We start from the raw sequence: 23,644 nt of genomic DNA on the forward strand, positions 1-23,644 counted from the left end.
TCCTTTCATCGGATTTTACTATGGGATTGATGAAACTTAACTGTATTTTATTTTAGGGTAAATTTCAAATAAAACTCACGTGGTTTCACTAATTTTCAGATAAAGGACCGTGGTTTACTTTTTGTCAAAACGAGGATTGAGGTTTCGCACTTTTAATAATGCTATTAAAACTATCTTTAACGACCTGAAAATGAAAATTTTCAAGAATTAAAGTTGTTCAATGTTATATTTGCTATGGAATTACATTTTCGATTTTAGAAAATCATATTTTTTGGAACTTTCTCTCTCTAAACATTAACTTTCTCTCTCTTTACCAAACATCATCTAAATAATCTCAAAATAAAAAAGTTGAAGAATTAAAGTTGCTTAGAATATTAGTAGTTCTTAAAATATGTCATTTTTGAAGTCGTTAAGGATGATTTTAATAGTATCAATCGAAAAAGTCCTTATTTTGCTAAAGTTGAAAATCTCAGTCCTCATTTTGACAAAAAGTAAACCACAGTCCTTTATCTGAAAATTAGTGAAACCACAGGGGTTTTATTTGAAATTTACCCTTTATTTTATTTTACTTACAATAATAATAGGAAATTCATGTGATTCTTACCGTACTGTATTCACTTCTTATTTATTATTTTATTATTAAAATTATTAATTATTATTGTATCTAAAATTAGAAAAGATTCCTCAGTAGTAAATTATTAATAAAAATGAATTTAAAATGTATTAAGAGATGGAGAGACTCAGAGGATGAAGAAGCTCTTAGTAGTTTGAAGAGGCACTATGAAACTGTTGAAACTAATTTTTAATTCCTCCTCCTCAAAATTTAACTTAAGAGCCAAACTGAAAAGTTGTTGGAGATACTCTAAATATATTTTTTAAGAAAGGAATTCATTTTTTTCTTTTAAAAAAAAGAAAGGAATTCATGAACATTGAAATTAGGAATACATCAAAACAAACTTCATTAACGTCACTAAGAAATTGTCCACCCTCCTAGAACCAACCTATAACTAATAGCTCGAGCAAAACAATGAATCACTGAATTTAATGAACGCTTAATGAATCTTTAATTATTTAAATCTCTAAGTAACGAAACACAATCAAACATTACATCAGACAAAAAAGATAAATGATACAAATACTGAAGAATGACTTGGATTGCTAAAAGACAAACGGACAAGATAATTACTTTACAATAATTAAACGCTTTAATCCATGAAAGAGCTTCCAAACAGCGATCGATAGCTTACTAGCTCATAAAAGACCATTTAGCAGCACGTGATAAGTAAAATGGTAGGGCCTTTGATGATAAAATACAATTATTAATATACATAATATATAAACAATGTAATTAATGCATTTGTGACAAGAAAATACAACAATGAAATACATTACTTCATCCATTCCCTTATATAGGCCATTCTAGTTTTTTCACAAAAAATAAGAAAGACAATTAATATAGGTAAAAAATACTAATTTACCCTTTGATCCCGTAATTAATCATTCTCTAAAAAGAATCAACGCTTAACTTAAAAAAACTCTATCTCATTAATACAACAAAAAACACGTTGGCTTCCTAAAAAAAATCTCTCTCTCAACAATTCATCATTTCTCTCTCTAAACTCATAAATACTCCGCTTTCTCTTTGAAATTTAAAGTTCCGCTAAATTTTCACATGCTTTAGTTTTGAACTTTGCCACCAAAAAATGGAATTAAAGAGACTCAATTCATGTAGAAATAAATTACAGAACCTATCTTCAACGTTGCGTCCTGATAATGGAGATTAGTAATTGAGACGAGGATTGAAGAGACTCAATTCATATATCTTCTTCCTTTTTCTCTGTTTTTTATTATTCTGTGATGAATTTTCGTGGATCAGATGGTAATGAAGATTAGTAATGGAGACGAGGAAACAGAGCATATTTTGCCAAATCTTAATATTTCTGCAGAAAACCTTGGTATTGATTTTAGTTTGATCCATTCTGATTTTTATTTTTTACTTGATAGACAATTGTGTGGTTGATAATAAAATCTTGTGTTTTATAGTTTAGATTAATTAGAAACAAACCTTATTTCACTGAATCACATTTTGAATATAGATGCCAATGTTTGTTTGATATACAATTGTTTGATAAACAATGAAAAAAATAGTTTTTTCTAAATTTGTATGTTCTTAGAATTTTATTTTTAATTTTCCTTAGTGCTTATATATATATATAGATTAATTAGGAAGAGTGCTAGCTATTTTGAATTAAAAACAAAGCACCAAGTTCATGAGAAAGTATCTTCTTAAATCTGTATCCGACTTGCTTATATATATATTTAGATTAATTCGTAAAGAGTGGTAGTTACTTTCAATAAAAAAAAACAAAGTATTATTTTCTTAGAATTTGTAATTTGGTTGTTTGTCCATTTCTAAATTCACCTCTATAATTGTGGTTAATTTAGATTTTTTTTTTTTTTGTTATTGTGGTTAATTTAGTTTTTAAACATATTCTTTTATGTTTGCAGGTACAGAAAGTGATCACACATCATTTGAAAAAAGAAAGAGGAAAAATTTATCAAATACTCAACGCTAGGAAATATACGATATGCTTTTACAGAAAAGCAATAATGGGAAATTTCCTAAAGGGACGATCAAGTTAGTGGCATCATTGTTTTCGATTAGTCTTCGAGTTGTTCAACGCATTTGGAAACGGTGGAAAAATGATGGATTACATGCTGATGTTTCTCACAGAAGGACAAAGAATTATGGTTGTAAGAGAATTGAGATTGACTTGGATCGATTTCGTGAGATCCCTTTGTAGCAGCGGACAACCCTTACCTCTTTAGCTTTTGCTATGAACATAACAAAGACCACAATGTTTAGACTTTTGCAATCAGGAGATATACGATGACATTCAAATGCTATAAAGCCGCTTTTAAAGGAATAGAATAAGAGATCTCGTCTGCAATTTTGCATATCAATGCTTCAAGAAAGCAACGTACCGCATGATCCAGCATTTATTGATATGTATAACATTATCCATATTGATGAGAAATGGTTCCAGATGACAAAGAAAAATAAAAAATATTACTTACTGCTAAATGAAGAAGATCCATTACGCACTTGTAAAAGCACAAATTTTATTGGAAATGTCATGTTTCTCGTTACCTTAGCTCGTCTGAGGTTTGATGTTGATTATAATTTTTCTCTAGGAAAATTGGTGTTTTCCATTGGTTACACAAGTTCCAGCGAAAAGGAATAGTGTTAATAGAGATGTATAGACTTTGGAGACAAAGCTAATAACTTCAATTACTAGAGACGTTATAAGGTCTTATTTGATCGAAAAAGTACTACCTGCAATTAAGGAAAAATGGCCAAGAGAAGATTGTGGATATCCAATATTTATTCAACAAGACAATGCAAGAACACACATTGATCGAAACATTTAAGAATTTTGTCAAACTGCTGCCCAAGATGGTTTTAATATTCGTTTGCTATGTCAACCTGCTAATTCTCCAGATATAAATGTCTTGGATCTCGGGTTTTTTAGTGCAATTCAAGCTTTACAGCATAAGGAGGCACCAAGTAATGTTGACGAGCTTGTACAAGCTATGATGAAATCTTATGAGAATTTTTCTTCAACATTATCCAACATAATATTTTTGACATTGCAACAGTGCATGATAGAAACAATGAAAATTCAAGGTTCTATAAAATACAAAATTCCACATATGAAAAAGGCTGAAATGCACAATTGAGTTAGTACAAAAAGTTCTTAATTATCTTAATACTACGACTTGATTACAGGTATGTGGTTGTAGTGTTTTTGTTGAGCATTAGTTGTCAATTAAATACATTTTGAACTTTAGACAATTCAAATTAATTAATCCTTACATATTTTTGTCTGATACTTGTAGGTATTAATTGCTGCATCTGCCGTTTTTTGCTCGACTGGTGGAAATTGATTGTTTTATGGATGTCTAGAGTATTTGATTGTTTTTTAGCATACAAATTGTAGTAATTTGTTATCTTATGAATTTTAGTAATTTTATTATGGATATTCCTTGTTGGATGGTCTGCATCTCTTCTCGGATGTACTTAATTCCTTGTTTAAATTGCTCTTGTTAGTTTAAAGTTTCTTGTATATTTGTGTCTTTATTCTAGGTAGGCAAATGTATTTTTCCAAAACTGATTGATCCTCTAAAATATAGAGTTTTAATTGAATTTCAATTACTGGTACTTACTGCAAAGCCATGTCTATAGATAAGCTCATTGTTATATCTCAGTCAGTTGGAAAGTTCATATCGACCAGTGATTGTTAGTTGTCATATATGGGTGGAGAAGCTAATTCTATTAGCATATACTGTGAAATTAATTTCAATGAGTTGAGGTAAAATATAACAAAGATGTGAAGTTGTAATACTGATGAATTTACCATGAGATACAATGTATGATTGATTAGTATACATTTAATTTTTCTAATGTATGTCATTGGTTTACTGTTTTAAATTGATCTCTTATCTCGTGATCAGGAGTAGAAATAACTGCTAACACTTGGAATACCTCGTGCACGATTTGGTTTGCTTTGGGTTCTTAATTCCCTTTTTATAGTCAATATCAAACCTCAGACAAGCTAAGGCAACTAGAAACATGACCTTTCCAATAAAATTTGTGCTTTTACAAGTGCGTAATAGATCTTCTTCATATGGCAGTAAGTAATATTTCTGATTTTTCTTTGTCATCTGGAACCATTTGTCGTCAATATGGATAATGTTATATATGTCAATAAATGTTGGATCATGCGGTATGCTGCTTTCTTGAAGCATTGATATGCAAAATTGCAAACGAGGTCTCTTATTCTATTCTTTTAAAAGTGGCTTTATAGCATTTGAATGTCACCTATCTCCTGGTTATAGACGTCTAAACATTATAGTCTTTGTCATGTTCATAGCAAATGCTAAAGAGGTAAGGGTTATCCGTTGCTGTAAAGGGATTTCACGAAATCGATCCAAGTTAATCTCAATTCTCTTACGGCCACAATTCTTTGTCCTTCTGTGAGAAACATCAAAAAATAATTGATGAGGAGGTTAATTTATCCATATAAATGATGGAGGGCTTAATCAAGACTTAAATGCAGTCTTTCCTATTTATTTAAATTTAATATTTTGAGTCTAGTCATATATGATTTTTTCATCCACATATATATTCTTCATGTTTTTCTCAACCCATACAAATTTTGATGGTATTAGTTAGGAAAAAAATATGATGTCCCAACCTATATGTCCCCTTATATGCCCCTCTATTAATTTTTGACATGTCTAATTTTTATCTATTAACCATTTAACATTTTAAAATCTCCTTAACTCTAGTTAACTACTAAAATTTTGAATTTATAATTACCCATGTTTCTTGTTTAACAAACCATTTAATAAAGCTCTATCCAATAAATAGGACTCTCATTCTCTCTCTTTTATCAATTTTTTCTCTTGGAATCTCTTTATATCACCTCAACAAAAATCATATTCCACTTAGTTTTTATTATCTTAACCATCATCCATATTCATAGGGATTTGATTACCAATTTTTTTCAATTTTCCATTGAATAGTACACAGTTTTGCTTTTGTTATCGATTGAATGGAACTTTGTTAAATAGTACTCCTGCTTCCTTTACGTTGCTGATACTTTTTTATTTCTAACTTTTCTCATCAATCAAATTTTCTTCTTCCGATCATTGTTGACGTTTCTCTTTCAATCAAAATTTCATCTTCCAATTCGGATCATTGTCGTTTCTTCCGATCAAATATTTGGTCTCTTCAAATTTCTCTCTTTCCAATTTCAGTCCCTACTGTTTCCAACTCCACCTAGTCGAAACCAATTCGACTTTAACCATTATTAGGGTAGAGGTGTGATAGATAGAGCTTATAATTCATGGAAGATGGAAATTATGTGTCATTAAACTCAAGCAAAATGACAGAATCAATAGAGGTATTTAGAAGACACCATTTACATATTTTACATTATAATTGATCAAGGTTTCAGTATGTCAAATTGAAATATCAATGGTTTAATGCATCAAAAGTATCAAGAGTTTCATGGGGAATTTTGTTTGTTTTTTTTGTTATTCTAAAGTTATAGAATTGGATATAAAAAAAATTCCAATGGAATCTAATTAATAGAGTAATATGGAAGCAATCTAAACTAAATTATTGATTTTCGTCCGATTGTTTTTATCTTTGTTTGATCATAATATATAAACAACCTACATTTTCTATCTTTGTTTGATCATAATATAGAAGCAACCTACACTAAATTATTGTTTATGTTTTGCAATCTGCAGAAATAGTTTTAGATTATTTTATTATTGTATGTTTATATCCATGTCTAAGTAAGATAGAGTGTTGTGTATATAATATTAGAATCTTTTTAATTTGTATACTTCCTAGTTACCATAGGATTCATATGTAACTTCTAGTTTCTTATTATAATTTGGACTTGTTGCACTTTCAATCCATAGGCCTCCTAAGTGTTAATGTGGAATAACAACACTCAAATTAGGCATATATATTTAACAACAAGCTAAGATAATGAGATTAAATACAAAGGCTAATTTCATGTAACTAGGATTGTTTTTATTAAAAAAAATAAAATTCTTAAAGTGGAAATACAAGTTAATCTAGCTAGTTATTGAAATGATATCAAATTACTTAAGTGTAAAATAAATAAACATAAATATTTATTTAGCTTTCTATGGCCAAATAGTAATTTATTTTTTATTTGAACTATAGGTTAATATTATTTAACCTTCAAAAGTTGAAGTTAAAACAAAGATTTGTACTTTTGAGTGCCTAACATATTGATTATATATTTTTTTGAAGGAGGTTGAAAGTACAGTTATTAATGATGATGTAATATCTAGCAAACTTAATTATGAATGTAGTGAAGAAGAATCAAATAAATGCAAAGGATTGGAAGATACTGATTCTATTCATTCAAGAATGCATTAAGAACTAATCCTTGTTGTTGGTATGGAGTTTGAAACAGAAAAAAATGCACATGATTTTTATAATCGATATGCATATAAATTCGTTTTCGGTACTAGGCTAAGTAAAAGCACATACATCATCCACTAGCTTTGTGACAGAATATTTGTTTGCTCAACTGAAGGTAACCGTGTAAAAGACAAGAGAAGCATGTATGTAAAATTTCATCGTGCAGAGACAAGATTTTGGTTGTGGAGCAAGAATGGAGATTTGGTATGATCTGTTGTCTTAAAGTATGTTGTTTCAGACTTTGTTGCTAATCATACTCATTTGACTTCAACTCCTAGTAAGACACGTCGATTTCGATCTCATAGAAAAATATCTTTAGTACAAAATATTATCGCTGACATGGCTAATGATTCAAGACTAGATCTAAAAGAATCTCTTAAGTTATTGAGTAGACAAGCTGGTGGACGTGATCATTTTAGATTTATTACAGAAGATTATAGAAACTATTTGCGTTTAAAAAGAACAAGAGAAACGAAGTCAGAGGATACGTGTGGTGTATTAGAATATCTACAAAAAAATGCAATCAAATGATCCTAGTTTTACCTATGCTATACAAGTTGATGCAGATGATTTGATAACTAATATTTTCTGGGCTGATGCAAATATGAATGTAGATTATGATTACTTTGGTGATGTAGTATGTTTTGACACCACTTACAGGAAAAATAAAGAAGAGAGACCATTTGCAATTTTTGTTGGTGTTAATAATCACAAACAAACACTTATTTTTGCAGTTGTATTGTTATATGACTAGGGGTGGCAATGGGGATGGGATGGGGACGGGAAATTTGTTTGTCCGAAACCTAAATGGGGATGGAGATGGGGATGGGGATGACTATATCCGTCCCGTGGGGATCCCCGTCCCGTTACCGTGTAAATTTCCGTGGGGATCCTCGAATAAAATTATTAATTTTAATTTTTAACTATTATTTTATATCAATTAATCAAAATAAATTAGCATTGGGGCTTTTATAAAAAAAAATATATGTACAGAAATTGTAGAGGCAATATTGAACTTTATTTGTAAAATAATAACCTAATAATCAAAAGAAACCCTTGCCCTTTCTATGAAACAGCCGCTTTCATTCTTTACAAACACAGCACAGCCGCTACTCTCTCTTCTTTACGAACACAGATAATCTACATCTATTCCGCCTACGTTGCGTCTCCGTCTATGTTGCTCACTCTGTTCACTCAACCTGCATCCTGCGTCTAGAACTGTTCATGCTCAACAGTACCGCTTACTCAGTTTGTGTATGCTGCTCTTTTATTTAGAAGTACTTTTAACTGATAAATTTTCTTAAACAAATTGTTATGGTTAGATTTGTGAAATTGTTTGTGATTTGTGATTAGTGAATTGTTTGTGAAATTTTCATATTAATATCTGAAATTGTTTGTGATTTGTGATTTGTCATTGTTTGTGATTGTTTGGATGGTAACTAGTTTTGCTTTGTGATTGTTTGTGATGGTATGAATATGAATCTATGATTGCTGCTCAAATGATAAGTTGTTGAAAATTAGCTATGGTTGCTGCTCAAATGATATTTTTTTATTGGAACAGCTAGTCCTTTGTTTCTGGTGGGAGGCTTGTTGCTTTTTGGAATTATGAATAATTTCAATTGTTGTTATGTCAATTAGTTTATTTAAATTGGATTTATTTTAATTGTCAATTACACAAAGTATTATTAGGTTTACCATTTTGCTATTTTTTCTAGGTGAAATGGACAGAGTTACTAATCTAAATTCATCGTCAAATAATGACACTATTAAAAGTGTCACTAAGTGTCAAGGATCTGTTGCTACAGGACATGAGGTGTAACATCCCAAAAAAATATATATATATATTTAATTAGAGTAGTGTTTAAAAAAAATATAGAACTACTTTTTGATAAAAGTCAAATAAAAAGAAAGGGTAATAAAGGTAAATAAAGTTAGTATATAAATGGTAATGGTTAATTATTTTAAATGGATAAAATAAAAAGGGTATAACAGTAATTATATTAAGTTGCCGTGTATATTAGAGAGAATAGTAGAAAACCCTATGATTTTGTTTTGTTGGAGCCGCACTACTGTCTACTCTTCTCTATTTCTGTGCAAAACTCAAAGATTTTAAAGAGGTAAGACTATTTCTTTAATGGGTATTTTTCATATTTGTAAATTATTGTTTTAAGTTTGTCTTTTGCTACTTCTTTGTTCTAACATCACAATGATTTTATTTCCATTTGGTTTCAAATATTATTTTAAAAAAAAGGGTTATTGATTTTGGAATCCGCATATATTGTAGTTGTAATTCTTTTCTTCTCCACAAAGAAAAGAAATATGATAAAGCTATTATATTTACACAAGTTGTATATAGAGCCAATTAAGTATATCTTTATTGGTTAGTATTTCATCACTATGTACAAAAAAAAAACCCAAACCTTCCATTTGGGTTCCAAATATTACAATTTAGTTAAGTTTGAACCATAGGTTGAAGTTGCAACTTCTGAAATTCATATTAGTTATTTAACATTAGAAAAAGATTTTTCAAATTGTTTTGTCTCATGCTATGATAGTTGTAGGTGCTATGGGCATATGATGAATTAATAAATTTCATATCTGATTAAATGTTATTTTATCTTCTGTAATGTTTTAAAAGATTAATTTATGGAAATATTACATTAAATTTGTCGAATAGCATTTGTTTTAATTTATATAAATTAGTGCGTTTAATAAGATAATAAAACAAATTATTTGTTATTTTTAGACGATGGTGAAAGAGTTGACGGGTAGCACTCAGGACTTAGCGTTTCGTTGGAGTTGCTTGAATTACCAAGTAAGTGATAGTTGATATATATTTGTTTGATTATGGGGTTCTATATGTTTTTACATAATTAAGTTGTCAGGGATTGATACAATGGACTTGACGTTGAAAGGATTATGATGTGTTGTGTAAATTGAGTGTTTGAGATCCTTGTGACATTGGTTTGAGTTGGAATTTATGAATGCTATGGACATGTGTAATGATATGGTGCTGGAATGTCTGATATGGGTTGTGTTAGGAGATAAACATGACAAATAGAGAATAATGGTTAATTAATAGCTTGTCATAGTGGATTTATATTCAATGGTCATTTCCTGATGTTGGTATATATGGTTGAGATGAGATATGATTTGCTAGACACTGGTCATTGTGGCCAGTGTCGGAGTATCTCAGGATGTTTGGAGATACTCTGTGTTGTTTTTGCTACGCACTGGGATGGTGCGGGGATACCTGGCGGTGAGTGGTATTCTGTGCTGTTAATATATAATATGATAAGTTTGTGACTGAGGTTACCGGTGAACCATTGAGTATACTTCTACTTGACAAGCAGGGCCCTTAATTAATAAACTAACACGAAATCATGTATGAAATTATAGTATGAGCTATACAACGTTATTTATGTGATAATTTATTTTCTTGTAATTATATTCATGCATAAAATATTTTGGTGATTTATATGTTGCATGTGACATATATATGTTGCATGTGCCACCTATTTTTTAGGAGACAAAGTTTAGCGGTTCAATTCTTTTCCTCTCCAGTTCTTTTCCGTTTCTATTGACCGTGCTAGGTGGACCAGCGGCATTGAAATTTTCTTTTAGATTTAAATTATAGCTTTGGACTATAGTATGTGCTTAATTGGTTTGGAGGATTTATTTGGAATTTTATTTGTAATTTTTGACTTAGAATTTAATGATTGAGCTATGAGTTTTGACTAGTATTTAATAAGACGTATTTATATGTTTGGGGAGTAATAAATGTCTTTTGAGAACCGGGTGTTATATGAGGTGTCTACACAGAAAGATCCTAATAAAATTGCTTCTAATTCAAATGAAAAAGTAAGCATGGGATCCAAGAGAACTCGAAAATCTGATGTATGAGATCATTTTAAGAGGCGAAAAATTGATGACAAATGGAAGGTAATATGCAATTACTGCCACAAGAAACTTGGTGGAGAGTCAAGGGATGGAATGACCCATTTGCGTACTCATTCTAAAAAATGCCTACTACGAAAAAATAAGGACGTAAGGCAAAGTATTTTGGGGTCTAAGATAGATGAAAAAGGAAAGTCGCTTGCAAATTGGGAGTATGATGCTGAATTAGTAAGACAAGAGTTGGCTTGTATGATTGTATTTCATGAATACCCGTTAACAATGGTGGAGCATTATTGGTTTCGCCGATTCATGGGTGTTGTTCAATCACTGTATAAGACCGTTGCACGAAATACAGTGAAAAATGACATTTTCAAGGTATATGACCAAGAAAAGACAAAATTGGCAAAATTGCTTCAAATGAATGATAGTAAAATTACCATCACAACTGGCATGTTGACATCTACACATAAAAAGAAGGGTTTTATGGCAATAACAAGACATTTTATTAATGAATCATGGAGTTTACAAAGCCGAATCATCGGGTACTTTTTTATTTCCATTTTTATTTTCATGTTTATTTTCTGCCTTTTTAGGTGAATTTGTCTACTATTACTTTTGATTATGATTATATATCTATTTTGGTTACTTTCGATTATGAAGTTTGTAGCACATTGATAATTTTGATTTTATTGTCATTTAATTTTGTTAGGTTCATACACATGCTATGTCCACATATTGTTGAAGTTATTTGTGATATGCTTTGTAGTAGCTTGTTGGATTGGAATATTGAGCACAAGTTATCTGCTTTAGCTTTGGATAATTGCTCAACAAATGATGCAATGACAAATTTGATTGGTAGTAAGTTGCAATCTAATTCTCTTTGGTTGGATGGAAAGATGTAGCATGTACGTTGTGCTGCACACATTTTGAATTTGATAGTAAAGCAATGCTTAGAAATTATTGATGCATTTATAGAGAATGTTCGTGATACTGTCTCTTTTTGGACTACTACACCTAAGAGGTATGAGAGGTTTCAAGCACAAGCTAACTTATTAAAGGTCCTTTTGACAAAAAAAAAGTTGCCCTTAGATTGTAAGACTAAGTGGAACTCGACCTACCTTATGCTTAAAGTTGCGATCTCTTATTAAGAAGTTTTAAGCGTTTGAATCTAAGAGAGCCTCTTTTTAAATGTAATCCATCTGATGGAGATTGCGAAATTGCTCAAAATATTTGTGATAAGTTAAGTATTTTTTATGCTGCCACTGAATTTTTCTCTCGAACCATACATGCTACTGCTAACCTTTTTTTGCCAAAGATTTGTGATATTAGAATGAGTTTGAGACAGTGGTCCAATTCTGATGTATCATATATCAGAGATATGGCAGTAAGAATGATACAAAAATTTGATAAATATTGGACTGATTTTAACATTGTTTTGAGTATAGCTACAGTTTTAGATCCTAGGTACAAGTTTAAGGTATCACAATATTATCTTCCACTTCTTCATGGTGATGTAATGGCAATGGTTGAAATTGACAAAATAAAAAAGGGTTGGGATGCGCTATCAAACGAACCACATGGGTTTAGCGTGTCACGACCTCACGCAATGTGAGGGCAATGATAACTTTTAGGTTTTGGCATGACATTGATCCATATGGTATAGCGAGGGTCGGTCCTGATAATTCATAGGCTTTATGCAGAATAATAAATAAGGGACCCTTTAATAAAAACATTGTACGTAAAAAAATTAAAATTATATTTAATTATATGATAAATAAAAAAGTATTTCATTAATAATTATACGATACGTATTATTACGTTCACTAAATATCATTATTTATTCAAAATCCAAAAGATGTTTCACAATTTCTTTAAATTAAGAATCTCAACACAATATGTTCCGATCATACTGCCATTTGCCTGCAAATAAAAATATGGATTAGGAGTGTGCACCCCCGAAGGTTCAGTTTTGAAAAGATTTGGCTCCGAGACGAGTGGTGCAGTGAAATCATATCCCAAGCGTGGAATCGCAAGGACGGAGCCTCAATCGAGATGAAAATTGCAGAGTGTGCTGCTGCACTGCAGATTTGGAGTAAAACCTGTCAAGGCAATTTTAACAAATGAATTGTAGAGTTACGAGGTCTTGTAGGCGAACTGAGATATTGGACGGACCGAGCAGGCTTAACACTATTCAGGAAAGTGACGCTAGATTACAACAACGTCTTGGCTCAACAAGAAGACTTTCGGAAACAAAGAGCCAAAATCTTCTGGCTGCGTGAGGGTGACTGTAATACTCGTTATTTTCACGAATATGCTTCCGCCAGAAAGAGGAATAATGCGATCACTGAGCTTGAAGACGAGAATAGGGTGAAACGTAGTTGGGGAGGAGGTCTCGAGGAGCTGCTAGTTAATTATTTCAGTGACATTTTTTTGAGTAAGGGATGCGCAGCGGCAAGTGTGCTCAACGTGATTAATACCAGAATTTCAGATAACGATAATGAGTTACTGACGCGGAGGTTCTCAGCCAAGGAGGTGCGATTGGCGTGCTTTTTTATGCATTCGGATAAGAGTCCTGGACTAGACGGGATGAATCCGGCATTCTTTTAGAGATTCTGGAGCATCATCGGGGATGATATAGTATCCACTTGCTTATCATACCTCAATTCTTCAAGCATCCCATCAAACTTGAATGAAACATTCATTGTCCTAATTCCAAAAAAGAAAGAGGCGACAAAGGTAACGGATCTTCGTCCAATTGCCCTATGCAACGTCCTATTTAAGATCCTCTCTAAGATGTTGGCTAATCGATTCAAAAAAATCCTACCAAAGGTAATTTCAGATAATCAGAGTGCTTTCCTAACCGATAGAGCAATCTCAGATAACGTCATCGTTGCCTTCGAATGTTTGCATAAATTGAAGATAGCTAAGGGGTCGAGTATGGCTGCCCTTAAGCTCGATATGAGTAAGGCGTACGACCAAGTTGAGTGGGAGTTCTTGAGTAGTATGCTACGAAAATTGGGGTTTCAAGATAAGTGGATAGACTGGATGATGATGTGTGTTGGTTCGGTTTCCTATAAAATTCTTCATAATGGGAGAACGAGTAGCACGATTATTCCGACAAGAGGACTTCGACAGGGGGATCCGCTCTCTCCTTTCTTGTTTCTGATCTGTGCGGAAGGCCTCTCAGCTCTTTTATAGGTGAATGAAAGGGCGGGTTTGCTTCATGGTTGTTCCGTAGCCCACTCAGCACCCCCAGTTTCTCACATTTTCTTCGCCGGTGATAGTTTTCTCTTCTTCAAAACCAAACCTCAGGAAGCTGACACAATTTTCAAGTGCCTAAAGGATTATAAAGAAGCATCAGGGCAGGTAATTAATTATCAGAAATCTTCTTTGGGGTTCAGTAAGGGGGTCACATCAGCCACCAAGTAACTAATAGTATCACGACTGGGAGTGGAGGAGGTGTCGGAGATATGAATGTATTTAGGGGCCCCAATTACGGTTGGGAGAAGCAAAACACAAGCATTCGGACATATTAAAGAGAGGATTTGGAACCGTATTAATAACTGGAAAGAAAGGTTTCTCTTCCGTGCGGGAAAAGAGATACTTATCAATGCGGTTCTACAAGACATTCCGACCTTCATCATGAGCGTATTCCAAATGATAGAACAATTCTACGATGAAGTTAATAAAATGTTGAATCGGTTTTGGTGGAGGGCTTCAGGAGGAAACAACTCAGGCATTCATTGGCAACAATGGTCGAGACTTTGCAGACCAAAAAGTCAAGGAGGGATGGGATTTAGAAATATTAAGCACTTCAACTTAGCGCTATTGGCTAACTAGGGATGGAGAATTGTACATGAGCCATATTCATTAATGGCTAAAGTGTTAAAAGCGAGGTATTTTCCCCACCTCTCCTTTCAAGAAGCAAGTCTGGGGCACAATCCGTCGTACATTTGGAGAAGCCTGTTAGTAGGCCATGATTTGTTGTTGAAAGGCTTAAGAAATAAAGTTGGTAATGGCGTATCGATTCACATTTGGGAGAGCTCGTGGTTACCTGACTAGACGAATCCTAAGCCAACTAGCCCCATTGATTTTAGTCTTCCTACGGGAATAGTACGTGATCTGATCGGCAGTGATGGTAAGTGGGACAGAAGCTTGATACAACGAACCTTCAATCAGCGCGATCAAAGACTTATTCTAGCTATCCCGAGAAGCCGAATTACACAGGAGGATGGATGGTTCTGGGGACCAGAGACGCGAGGAGAATACTCTGTTCGGAGTGGGTACAGGCTAAGTGTAGGAGAAATTGAAGGTAAATTTGCAGGTACTCAAAATTTCTAGAAGTATATCTGGTCTATAGATGCTGCGCCTAAAATAAAAAATTGCATCTGGAGGCTGCTATCTCGAGTTCTACCCACGATGCATAACCTGGCGGTAAGACACAACAGCCTGTAAAACATTTGTCCAGTTTATGGTATGGAGGACGAAACGGAACAGCACCTCGTTGTGGAATGCGATTTTGCGAGGCAAGTCTGGAAACTATTATTCGGGAACGATAGGATGTCGTTAATTGACGACTTTTTGATCTGGTTCAAAAAATTTCTAATCAATAATAGTGGCGAGGCAGTTCGGGAGGTCGTAGTGGGCGTCTGGGGAATATGGAAAAATAGGAATGAAGTGGTTTGGAGTCTTACCAGAAACAGTGCTAGGAGCATGATTTTGCGGATCCGTAACGAGTCGAGGGAATGGAATTTAGCGAAGGAAGCCAGGACCTATCAGCAGCAGCAGCTCGTACCAGTTGCTCCAACAATATGGCTTCAGCCGGAGGAGGGCCGCCTAGCATGCAACATTGACGCATGAACCTTTGAGGAGGCCGGATACAGCTCTATGGGATTCATTGTCTGCGATGCTACGGGGAGATGCACCTATGATTTCCATGGAGCGTTGGATAGTCTATATGAACCAATCGTGGCAGAGGCTCTAGCACTAAAGGAAGTGCTATCTTGGATAAAGGAACATAATTTCAGTAATATAGATATTCGCACAGATTTTCTATCTATCGTCCAAGCACTTCAGAATCAGCAGCTACACAATTCTTACTTATCAGATATTCTTTCATCTATTTCTATTTTGTTACAAGAGTTAGGTTCAGTTTCAGTCTCTTTTGTTAAACGTTCAGCAAACATAGCAACCTAGAGGTTAGCCTGGGCGGTTATGTCGGAGTCTGTTCGTGGGGAGTGGGCATGTCCACCTCCCTTTCTAAACGATGTTCTTTTAGCCGATTTGGCTCATTAATTCAATTGATTCTTTTATTTAAAAAAAAAGAATTAAACCCTTATTTGGCCCTCGTGGTATCCACAATTTTGTCTTTTTGGCTAATATGATATTATTTGATAACTTACCTATTGGAGTATTTCCATATAGGATATTTAACTCATTTGGTAAGAAGCCGTTCCTAAGACTTGAACATGTGACATCTCGATCACACGACAACAACGTTTACCATTGCGCCAAGACTCGCTCTCAGACTTAATACGTAGATAAATAAGAAAAAAAATTAATTTCTTATTTTTCAACATATTAAATCTATATGACAAAAAAATCAAATCAATTGCTACGTGTATATATCACGTGTCAAAAATTATGTCATATGGTAAATTTTTTTAAGAAATCAATTAATTTTCTATTCAAAATGGGTTAAATGTCACTTACAGAAATACTTGAATGAACAAATGTTACCAAATAATACCATATAGACCAAATATGAGTTTAAAATTAAACCTCAACCTATATTTAAAAAATGAAATGGGTTTCTTTTAAATTTAAAAACATTAATTATTTGAATCCGATAAAAACCTAAATAATATGAATATTTGTATAATTCATATATATACCTCTAATAAATTTTTTTAGAACCCCTCAAGCCTTGGGCTTAGGCGAGTCCTAGGCCAGGGCTGGCCCTGGATATTGTCGGTCGTCACTTACAGTCTGGGTTGTAGCTTGACATTGATTCATGTGGCATAAATTAAATCTCTAATTTAATTTAAGAACATTATTCTCTTATTGAAAAAGTTTTATTTCTTGGAGATATTTAATGAGAATTAGAGAGCTACACTTTTTTTTTTCCTTATAGGTCTAATTTAATTTCCCCATAAAATTAGTAGCCAATAGCAATGATGTTGCTTGATTCACCTGCATAATGAAATGTTTTGGGAAGAACCTTCTTTACACTTTTATATGGATTTCAACCAATTATACACCTCGCATGCCTAACTTTTTAAACATAAAAAGTAGACAACAACAACACCATCTCCCTTGGATTCCAGAATCCAATCAAAATTAATTAATAATATTAACATAATGCAAAAGAAGGATTTGGAAAAAATATATTTATATCATAAATAATGAACAAACAAAAAAATTACAAGTTATTGGATGAGCAAAATCCCATCTCACCCCATCTTCTTCCCTAATTGACCAATAATTAGGGGTTAAAAAGATATAAAATCAATCTTTAAACCCCAAATTCAAAATTATAAACAAGATTATACATCATCGGATGCTCTCTGCTTCCGAGATATAATAATCATCTGCTAATTAGTGTCTTCTTAGGTAAGAATCCAATGCCAATTTTGGTTTCCACCTTCAAATTATGCTAATACATGAATATGATTTTTTTAAATTTGCTCCTACAATTCTAATTGATGACTAATTAAAGCTCCTCCTAAATTAACCAAGCATTATGATGATGACGATGATGATGAACCTTTTTCTAGTGTCGGGGAATGAACGATCTCCATGGATGAAAAAGATATGATTTTTGAATTAATTCTCTAGCTAGCTCCATCTGTTTCTTCAATGTTCATTAATTTCTTCCCATTTTGCTTGCTTCTTTGATATGTTGTTAGTCTTGTAAGAAGACACTCCAATTTAATTCCTTATTAGCTAGGTTGATGAAGTCTTTTCAGAAGCAACTTCTCCTTCTCCGACCACCCCTACCGCGGCTGCTGTCGTGGTGGAGGTTGCTACTGGTGTCCCCAAAACTGGAGTAGCTGAAGTAGTCGTTATTATTGTTGTTGTTGCACCTGTTGCAGTTTCAATTTTAACGTGTTACATTTTTCAGAAGGTTAAAATTTTAACTTAACATTTGTTGGGAAGTACGGACACAACAGAAAAAAAATATAAAAACTTATTCTTCATGTTTTTAATTTGAAGCAATATTAGATTTTTGAAATAAATTTGAACGTATGTAACATAATACGACAAGACTTATTTAAACTCAGAGACGGAGTCTAAAAACGTTTTTTACTTGGAGATGGATCGTTGAATCCAGATAACAAATATATAAAATGAAACTCTTATCTAAACTCAGAGTCAGATTTGAGAGGGAAAAAAGGTGACAAGGCACACCTAACGGTCAAGACCACTACTTATAGTTAGGGGTGGTTCTATCCCTGTTTATTCTTCTAATTTCACCCTTAATGGTAGAAGACTGCATTTTTTTTTGCCTAAAACTATGTCATTTTTGTCTGGGTAGGTGAAAAAGAAACTGATCCCATTTAAGGTATACACGTGCTTACTACAAAATGTTAATAGTATATCCTTTATAAGAAATAGAATTTACCAAACTTAGATCTAACTCAATTAGAAAAAACTCCTTTAACTCGCTTATAATCGACACATTGCCTTTCTAGTTAACCACGCGTCTAGAAATGGACTTATGGAGCGTGACATAATTATAAAAACATTGTGGCATTTATAAGTAGTTATCTATGTTGTATGGAAACGGAAATTAGCTAGCGGATATAATATGAGAGGCAGTGGAAAGAATCACCTGCGGTAGAATTAGTAGGCACTGGCATTGAAGAAGGGAGTGATAAAATTCCGGAAGAGCCATAGTTATGAGGCAAATAGGGGTAGTGTACCATTTGAGGATATTGAAGACCGTAGGCATGATGAGATTGGCTATTTTGTGCATACTGAGCAACAAATGGGTAATAATTGTGGAACATCCCTCCTCCTGATGCCCCCCCAGCTGTGTAATAAGGCGTTATTTGCTGACTTCCGTATACCCCATAATAATTCTGCTGTATATATGTAACCAAACAAACAAACAATGCCTTCAATTTAACAAAACCAAATGAAAAAATCTCAACTTTTTATTGGCTATGGAAAAATCAAACTGACCAGAGGATAAATGTTGTCCTGAGAATATCCTCCAGTGTACCTGTTATTAGTTGTTGACCAAACAGAAAAAAGGGAATTTAAGAATTTAAGAATTTAAGCATCAAATGAATAATTGAATGCACATTAAAGACATGGATCATAAAAAAAACAGAGACATTTTATTCCTCCAACACATTTCTTTTTGCTTTGCTTACCCATAAGCTGAATAAGGAAATGTGTACTGCCCAGCCGGTTGTTGATGAATGTATGATGATGATGAACCATGATAACCACCACCACCAGGTGGAGCCACCAAACTTGGCGCTGCTGCTGCTCTAAACCGTCCTGTGCCGCCTGCAATGTTTTTTTTTTAACTTATCTGCATTGTTCAAATTGATCTTTACTTATGAACCCAAATGAGCAAATTAGAATCCTACCATGTTGAGAAGCAGGAGGGCGAGTTTTGTTTGCACCAAGAGATGCAAGATTGCAATTTGCTCTTCTTCCATCAATGACTGGAGATGGGTTTTGACAAGCTCTTATGGCTGCATCAGGATCTTTGAATGTGACCTATAAAAAAAAAAAAAAAGACCCAGTTTTTAAGAAACATATGTAGTAATATAATAGGAAGATAATGTGTTTTGAAAGGGGGTTGGGGATGCTTACAAAGCCATAACCCTTGGATCTCCCAGTGTTCTTATCTGTGATAACAACTGCTTCTAAAATATCCCCAAACTGCTCAAAATAACGTCTCATGGTGTCTCTCTGAGTCTCCCAAGCCAAACCACCCACAAATATTTTGGTAAATGTTGTGTCATTGTACTGCTGCCCCTGCTGCCCCCCACCCATCATCTGAAATTGTCTTTGTTGAGACATAGACATACCCCCAAAATAAGAAGAAGAAAAACAAAACCCTTTTGCCTCCCTTCCAAACAGAAGAAATTACACAAATAAAGCTAGAAAAAGAGCCGTTTTTTTTTTTATGATGATCACATCTAACACTCGTGTGTTTGTAATGTTATAACTGCTACTTTTTCCACATCCACACCCCTCCTAAGATTCCTCAACGAGAGAGCAAAAAGGAGAAATCTTTGTAGAAGATGAAGAGAGGAACAAGAACAAGGAGAAGAAGAAGAGGAAGAGGAGCAGACAAAAAAGCTGCAAGTGGGTACCCACAAAGGTTGTCCAAAGAAAATTTGGAGAACCAAAGACTATACCTTTTTCGCTGTATCAGCACTTTTTCTCTCAAATTTTACACATTTCGATATTATTATTATACATAGAAGAAGATTTTATAAATGGGTCTGCACTGCACAAGCATAAGCATAAACATAAGCACAAGCAGAAGGACCTGCTTCGCTGTACTCAACCTTGACCCTTTTTTCCTCCGGTTCGGTTCCGTTTAACTTCCTCTCTGATATGCTAACCGAAAAAGTACAGGGTCTGTTTGGTGGGGCCTAAGCTTTCTGGCACGACCTTCTAAATCTCTCTTTAATTAAACAAACAAACCCTTAACTTAAGACCGCCATTAATTCTCATCTCATCACTACATACAAACACCCTAAACTACCCTTCTTTTTGTTTACCCTAAAATCAATCACTGCCCTAAAATTTCTCATTATTAACCAAAATGGGTATTTTTTCATTAATGGCTGTAGATTCTAGAGTCCTTTCTCATATTACTATCATAACCATCATTATTAGGGTACCTAATCTATTCTAATTAAAACCCACCCAGCTGTAATGAATTACAGGGGGTTTTATTTGAGCGAGGGGCAACATCGTCATTGTGATAAAATCAAAATCAAATTCTTCTCCGGGAACCCACCATTTTAGTATTTTAAACCTTTAATAGGATAAACAACAATAATTAATGAATGGTAATTAATATTAATTAAAAATAAAGATAAGATGGGGATAAAAATTAACCAGTGGGCGAGCGGAGTAAGCGGCGTGTATGATGGGGAGAAGGGTAAAATAGTAATTAGAAGTAGGTAATTAAGAATTAAAAATTAAGAGACTGGAACAGAATCATGAGTGTCGCTACCACCACAAAATGCCCTTGGACTTGGACTGTCGAAGAGATCGGTCAAAGGTTTCGTATGGGCGTTGGTTTGTCGGCTCTAATGGCGGCGGCTACTTGCGCTGCCCTTTCTTATATATATTTTACAGATGTCGATCACTGATTGGAATGAATTCTGAAATTAAAGAAATTGTTTTGAAAATATATTGATTGACAGTGACTGCTGATCCGGACCTTAATTCTTTTCTGTTTAATCTGATGGGAATGGGATTATACATCATAAAATCTTTAATTTACAATCATTTCTACTCCCTTTTCCTTAATTAACATTTCTATGACCTCTTCAATTCTTTATATACTATATAATATAATATGAGAAATTTACAAAATTAAGTCTTTAAAAAGGTTAATTTATATCTCTAGATCAAAGGCTAAAACATGGTCATTTCAAATGTTGTTTGCTTTTTTCTTCGGTTTAAATTGTTTATTAAATTGTTGTGATAATTTTTATAGTTAAATTATATGTTAATTTTGTGATAATGCTTCAGGAAGTGCATGTCGGGGAAAAAATATGAGAGGTTTGAAGAAAATGAGAGGTTTGTGAGGTTATTTTTGTAAAAATATATTGGAAGAGTTTAAAAATGTAAATTGATCTCTCTATTGGACCAAATTTATAAATTTTCCATATAATACAGAGATTAACACCAAATTTGATCCTCAGTGGTGAACTGCAAAATGGTTCAAACTCAATCCTAATATTTCAAATCAAAATCAATTTTAGTCGGATATTATCGAAAATTTGAAAATGATGGGTGTTTTTATTTATCTGTAACATGGGACATTTCAAATATTAATTATATCTAAGGAGATAAGGTGCAAAATACCTCTAATGTTTACAGTTAACGTGCAATTTTACCCTAACGTCTAAAATGGTACAATTTTATCCATAACATTAACCGTCAAAAGCAATTTTACCCATAACGTTGACAAGTTAACTCGGTTTCAGACATTATTTTTCTGTTAAAGTGTGTAAAATGTTTATTGTATTAGAGTTAGTTACTACTATAGTAACACAGTTACAAAAAAAAACATGTTAAAATGCTAACAATCAAATCGATCAGATATAAGGTTTTTTTTTGTCAAAGCGTGTAAAATATTTATTATGTTAGTTACTAATATAGTTATAAAAATCAATAAAAAATTTAAGAAACTACTTTAGTTTATCGATAAATTTGTTTAGAAGATCTGAGGTAATAGTTAAATAACAGTCAAACCAAAATTTTCAAATTTTCGATAATAGAGGATTAAACTTGATATTATTTGAAAATGTTAGTGTTAAAATTACATAATTTTAATCTTAGAGCTAAATCTACACTTTTTTTTTAAATGTTAATGTTAAATTTAATCTTTATCCGTAATTAATATCGATGAGGGATATGGGCCAGACCGAATCCAATTCAATCCCAACCCAAATGAGACGTGGGCCCAAAGCCTCACTTACGGCACAAGCCCGCCAGGAGACAGAGAAATCTCTCTCAACTATAAAAGGAACCATATCACCACCAATAAAAGGTCCATCTACTTTTCTCTCTCTCAATTACTTTATCTCTCCCTATCCAATACTCACTTGAGCGTCAGAGTATTTTCAGAGAGACCGATACCCATACAGAGACGTCATCCGAGCACGCAGGTCGAAAGCCACTCCAACTCCACATTAAATATGATTGCTCGATTGGAGATTTTCAGGTAGATTCTCCTCCCATTATAGTTTTTTTTTTTTTTTTTTGCACATATTAAGATTTAAATTTAGATTCTTTAATTTAAATGATTTGAAACTCTTAACTATCTAAATTAATCTTAGGGTCTGTTTGGTTCAATTGTTAGCTAATAACTATTGCGGTTGCAGTTAGCTGTTTGTAGTTGCAGTAAGCTGTTAGCTGTTGCTGTTGGGTGTTTGTTATTAACTATTTAATTCTTAGTGTTTGGTAAAATTATATTGAGCTGTTGCTAATATGAACATGTTTTAAATTAATCAACAAAGAAATTATAAAATGGATAAGGTGAAAAAATGCCCGTAAAGTTTACAACTAGGAGCAATTTTAATTAGGGTTAATTATAAAAATGGGTCAAATGGGAGGTCCATTTACATATTTAACCCATTTACTCAACCTACTACATATCTAGACTGATTTTGTGTGACTTTCCATAATACCCTCAATATTTACGCGCGTCCCCCTCCCTCCCGCCTGACTTCGCAGATTCGATATTATGCGAAGCTAATGTTTGGGTTTACTTGATAAATTTAATTAGCATATGCGAAGCCTACGAAGCTAATGTTTGGTTTACTTGATGAATTTAATTAGCATATGCGAAGCTTGGATGCGTTTTGAAGATAATTCGCGAAATGGTATATAACAAAAAATGCCAAACAACAACGGATTCTAACATTAAAATCATAACATTATCAAAATTTACAACAAGATTGCCACAATAACAACATTAAAATCATAACATTATCAAAATTT

General features: G+C 33.1%; 1 protein-coding gene across 2 annotated transcripts; it reads right to left on the minus strand.

Moving 5' to 3' along the window:
* Positions 1–17,327: 17,327 nt before the first annotated feature.
* Positions 17,328–20,584, minus strand: LOC136217374 (uncharacterized). Of its 2 annotated transcripts, none has more exons than XM_066003974.1 (6): positions 19,763–20,584; positions 19,534–19,666; positions 19,312–19,450; positions 19,118–19,157; positions 18,765–19,014; positions 17,328–18,015 (listed from the first exon to the last, which is right to left on the minus strand). In XM_066003974.1, the coding sequence occupies exons 1-6, from the start codon at positions 19,976–19,978 to the stop codon at positions 17,876–17,878; spliced, it is 918 nt and encodes a 305-aa protein (XP_065860046.1). In that variant the 5' UTR covers positions 19,979–20,584; the 3' UTR covers positions 17,328–17,875. The 2 variants fall into 2 exon arrangements, with proteins under 2 accessions (XP_065860046.1, XP_065860045.1); XM_066003973.1 differs by having other exon boundaries at positions 17,329–18,015; positions 18,765–19,017; positions 19,763–20,582.
* Between the last annotated feature and the right edge of the window lie 3,060 nt (positions 20,585–23,644).

Source organism: Euphorbia lathyris, chromosome 2 (assembly GCF_963576675.1).
Source record: "Euphorbia lathyris chromosome 2, ddEupLath1.1, whole genome shotgun sequence".
NCBI classification, from domain to species: domain Eukaryota; kingdom Viridiplantae; phylum Streptophyta; class Magnoliopsida; order Malpighiales; family Euphorbiaceae; genus Euphorbia; species Euphorbia lathyris.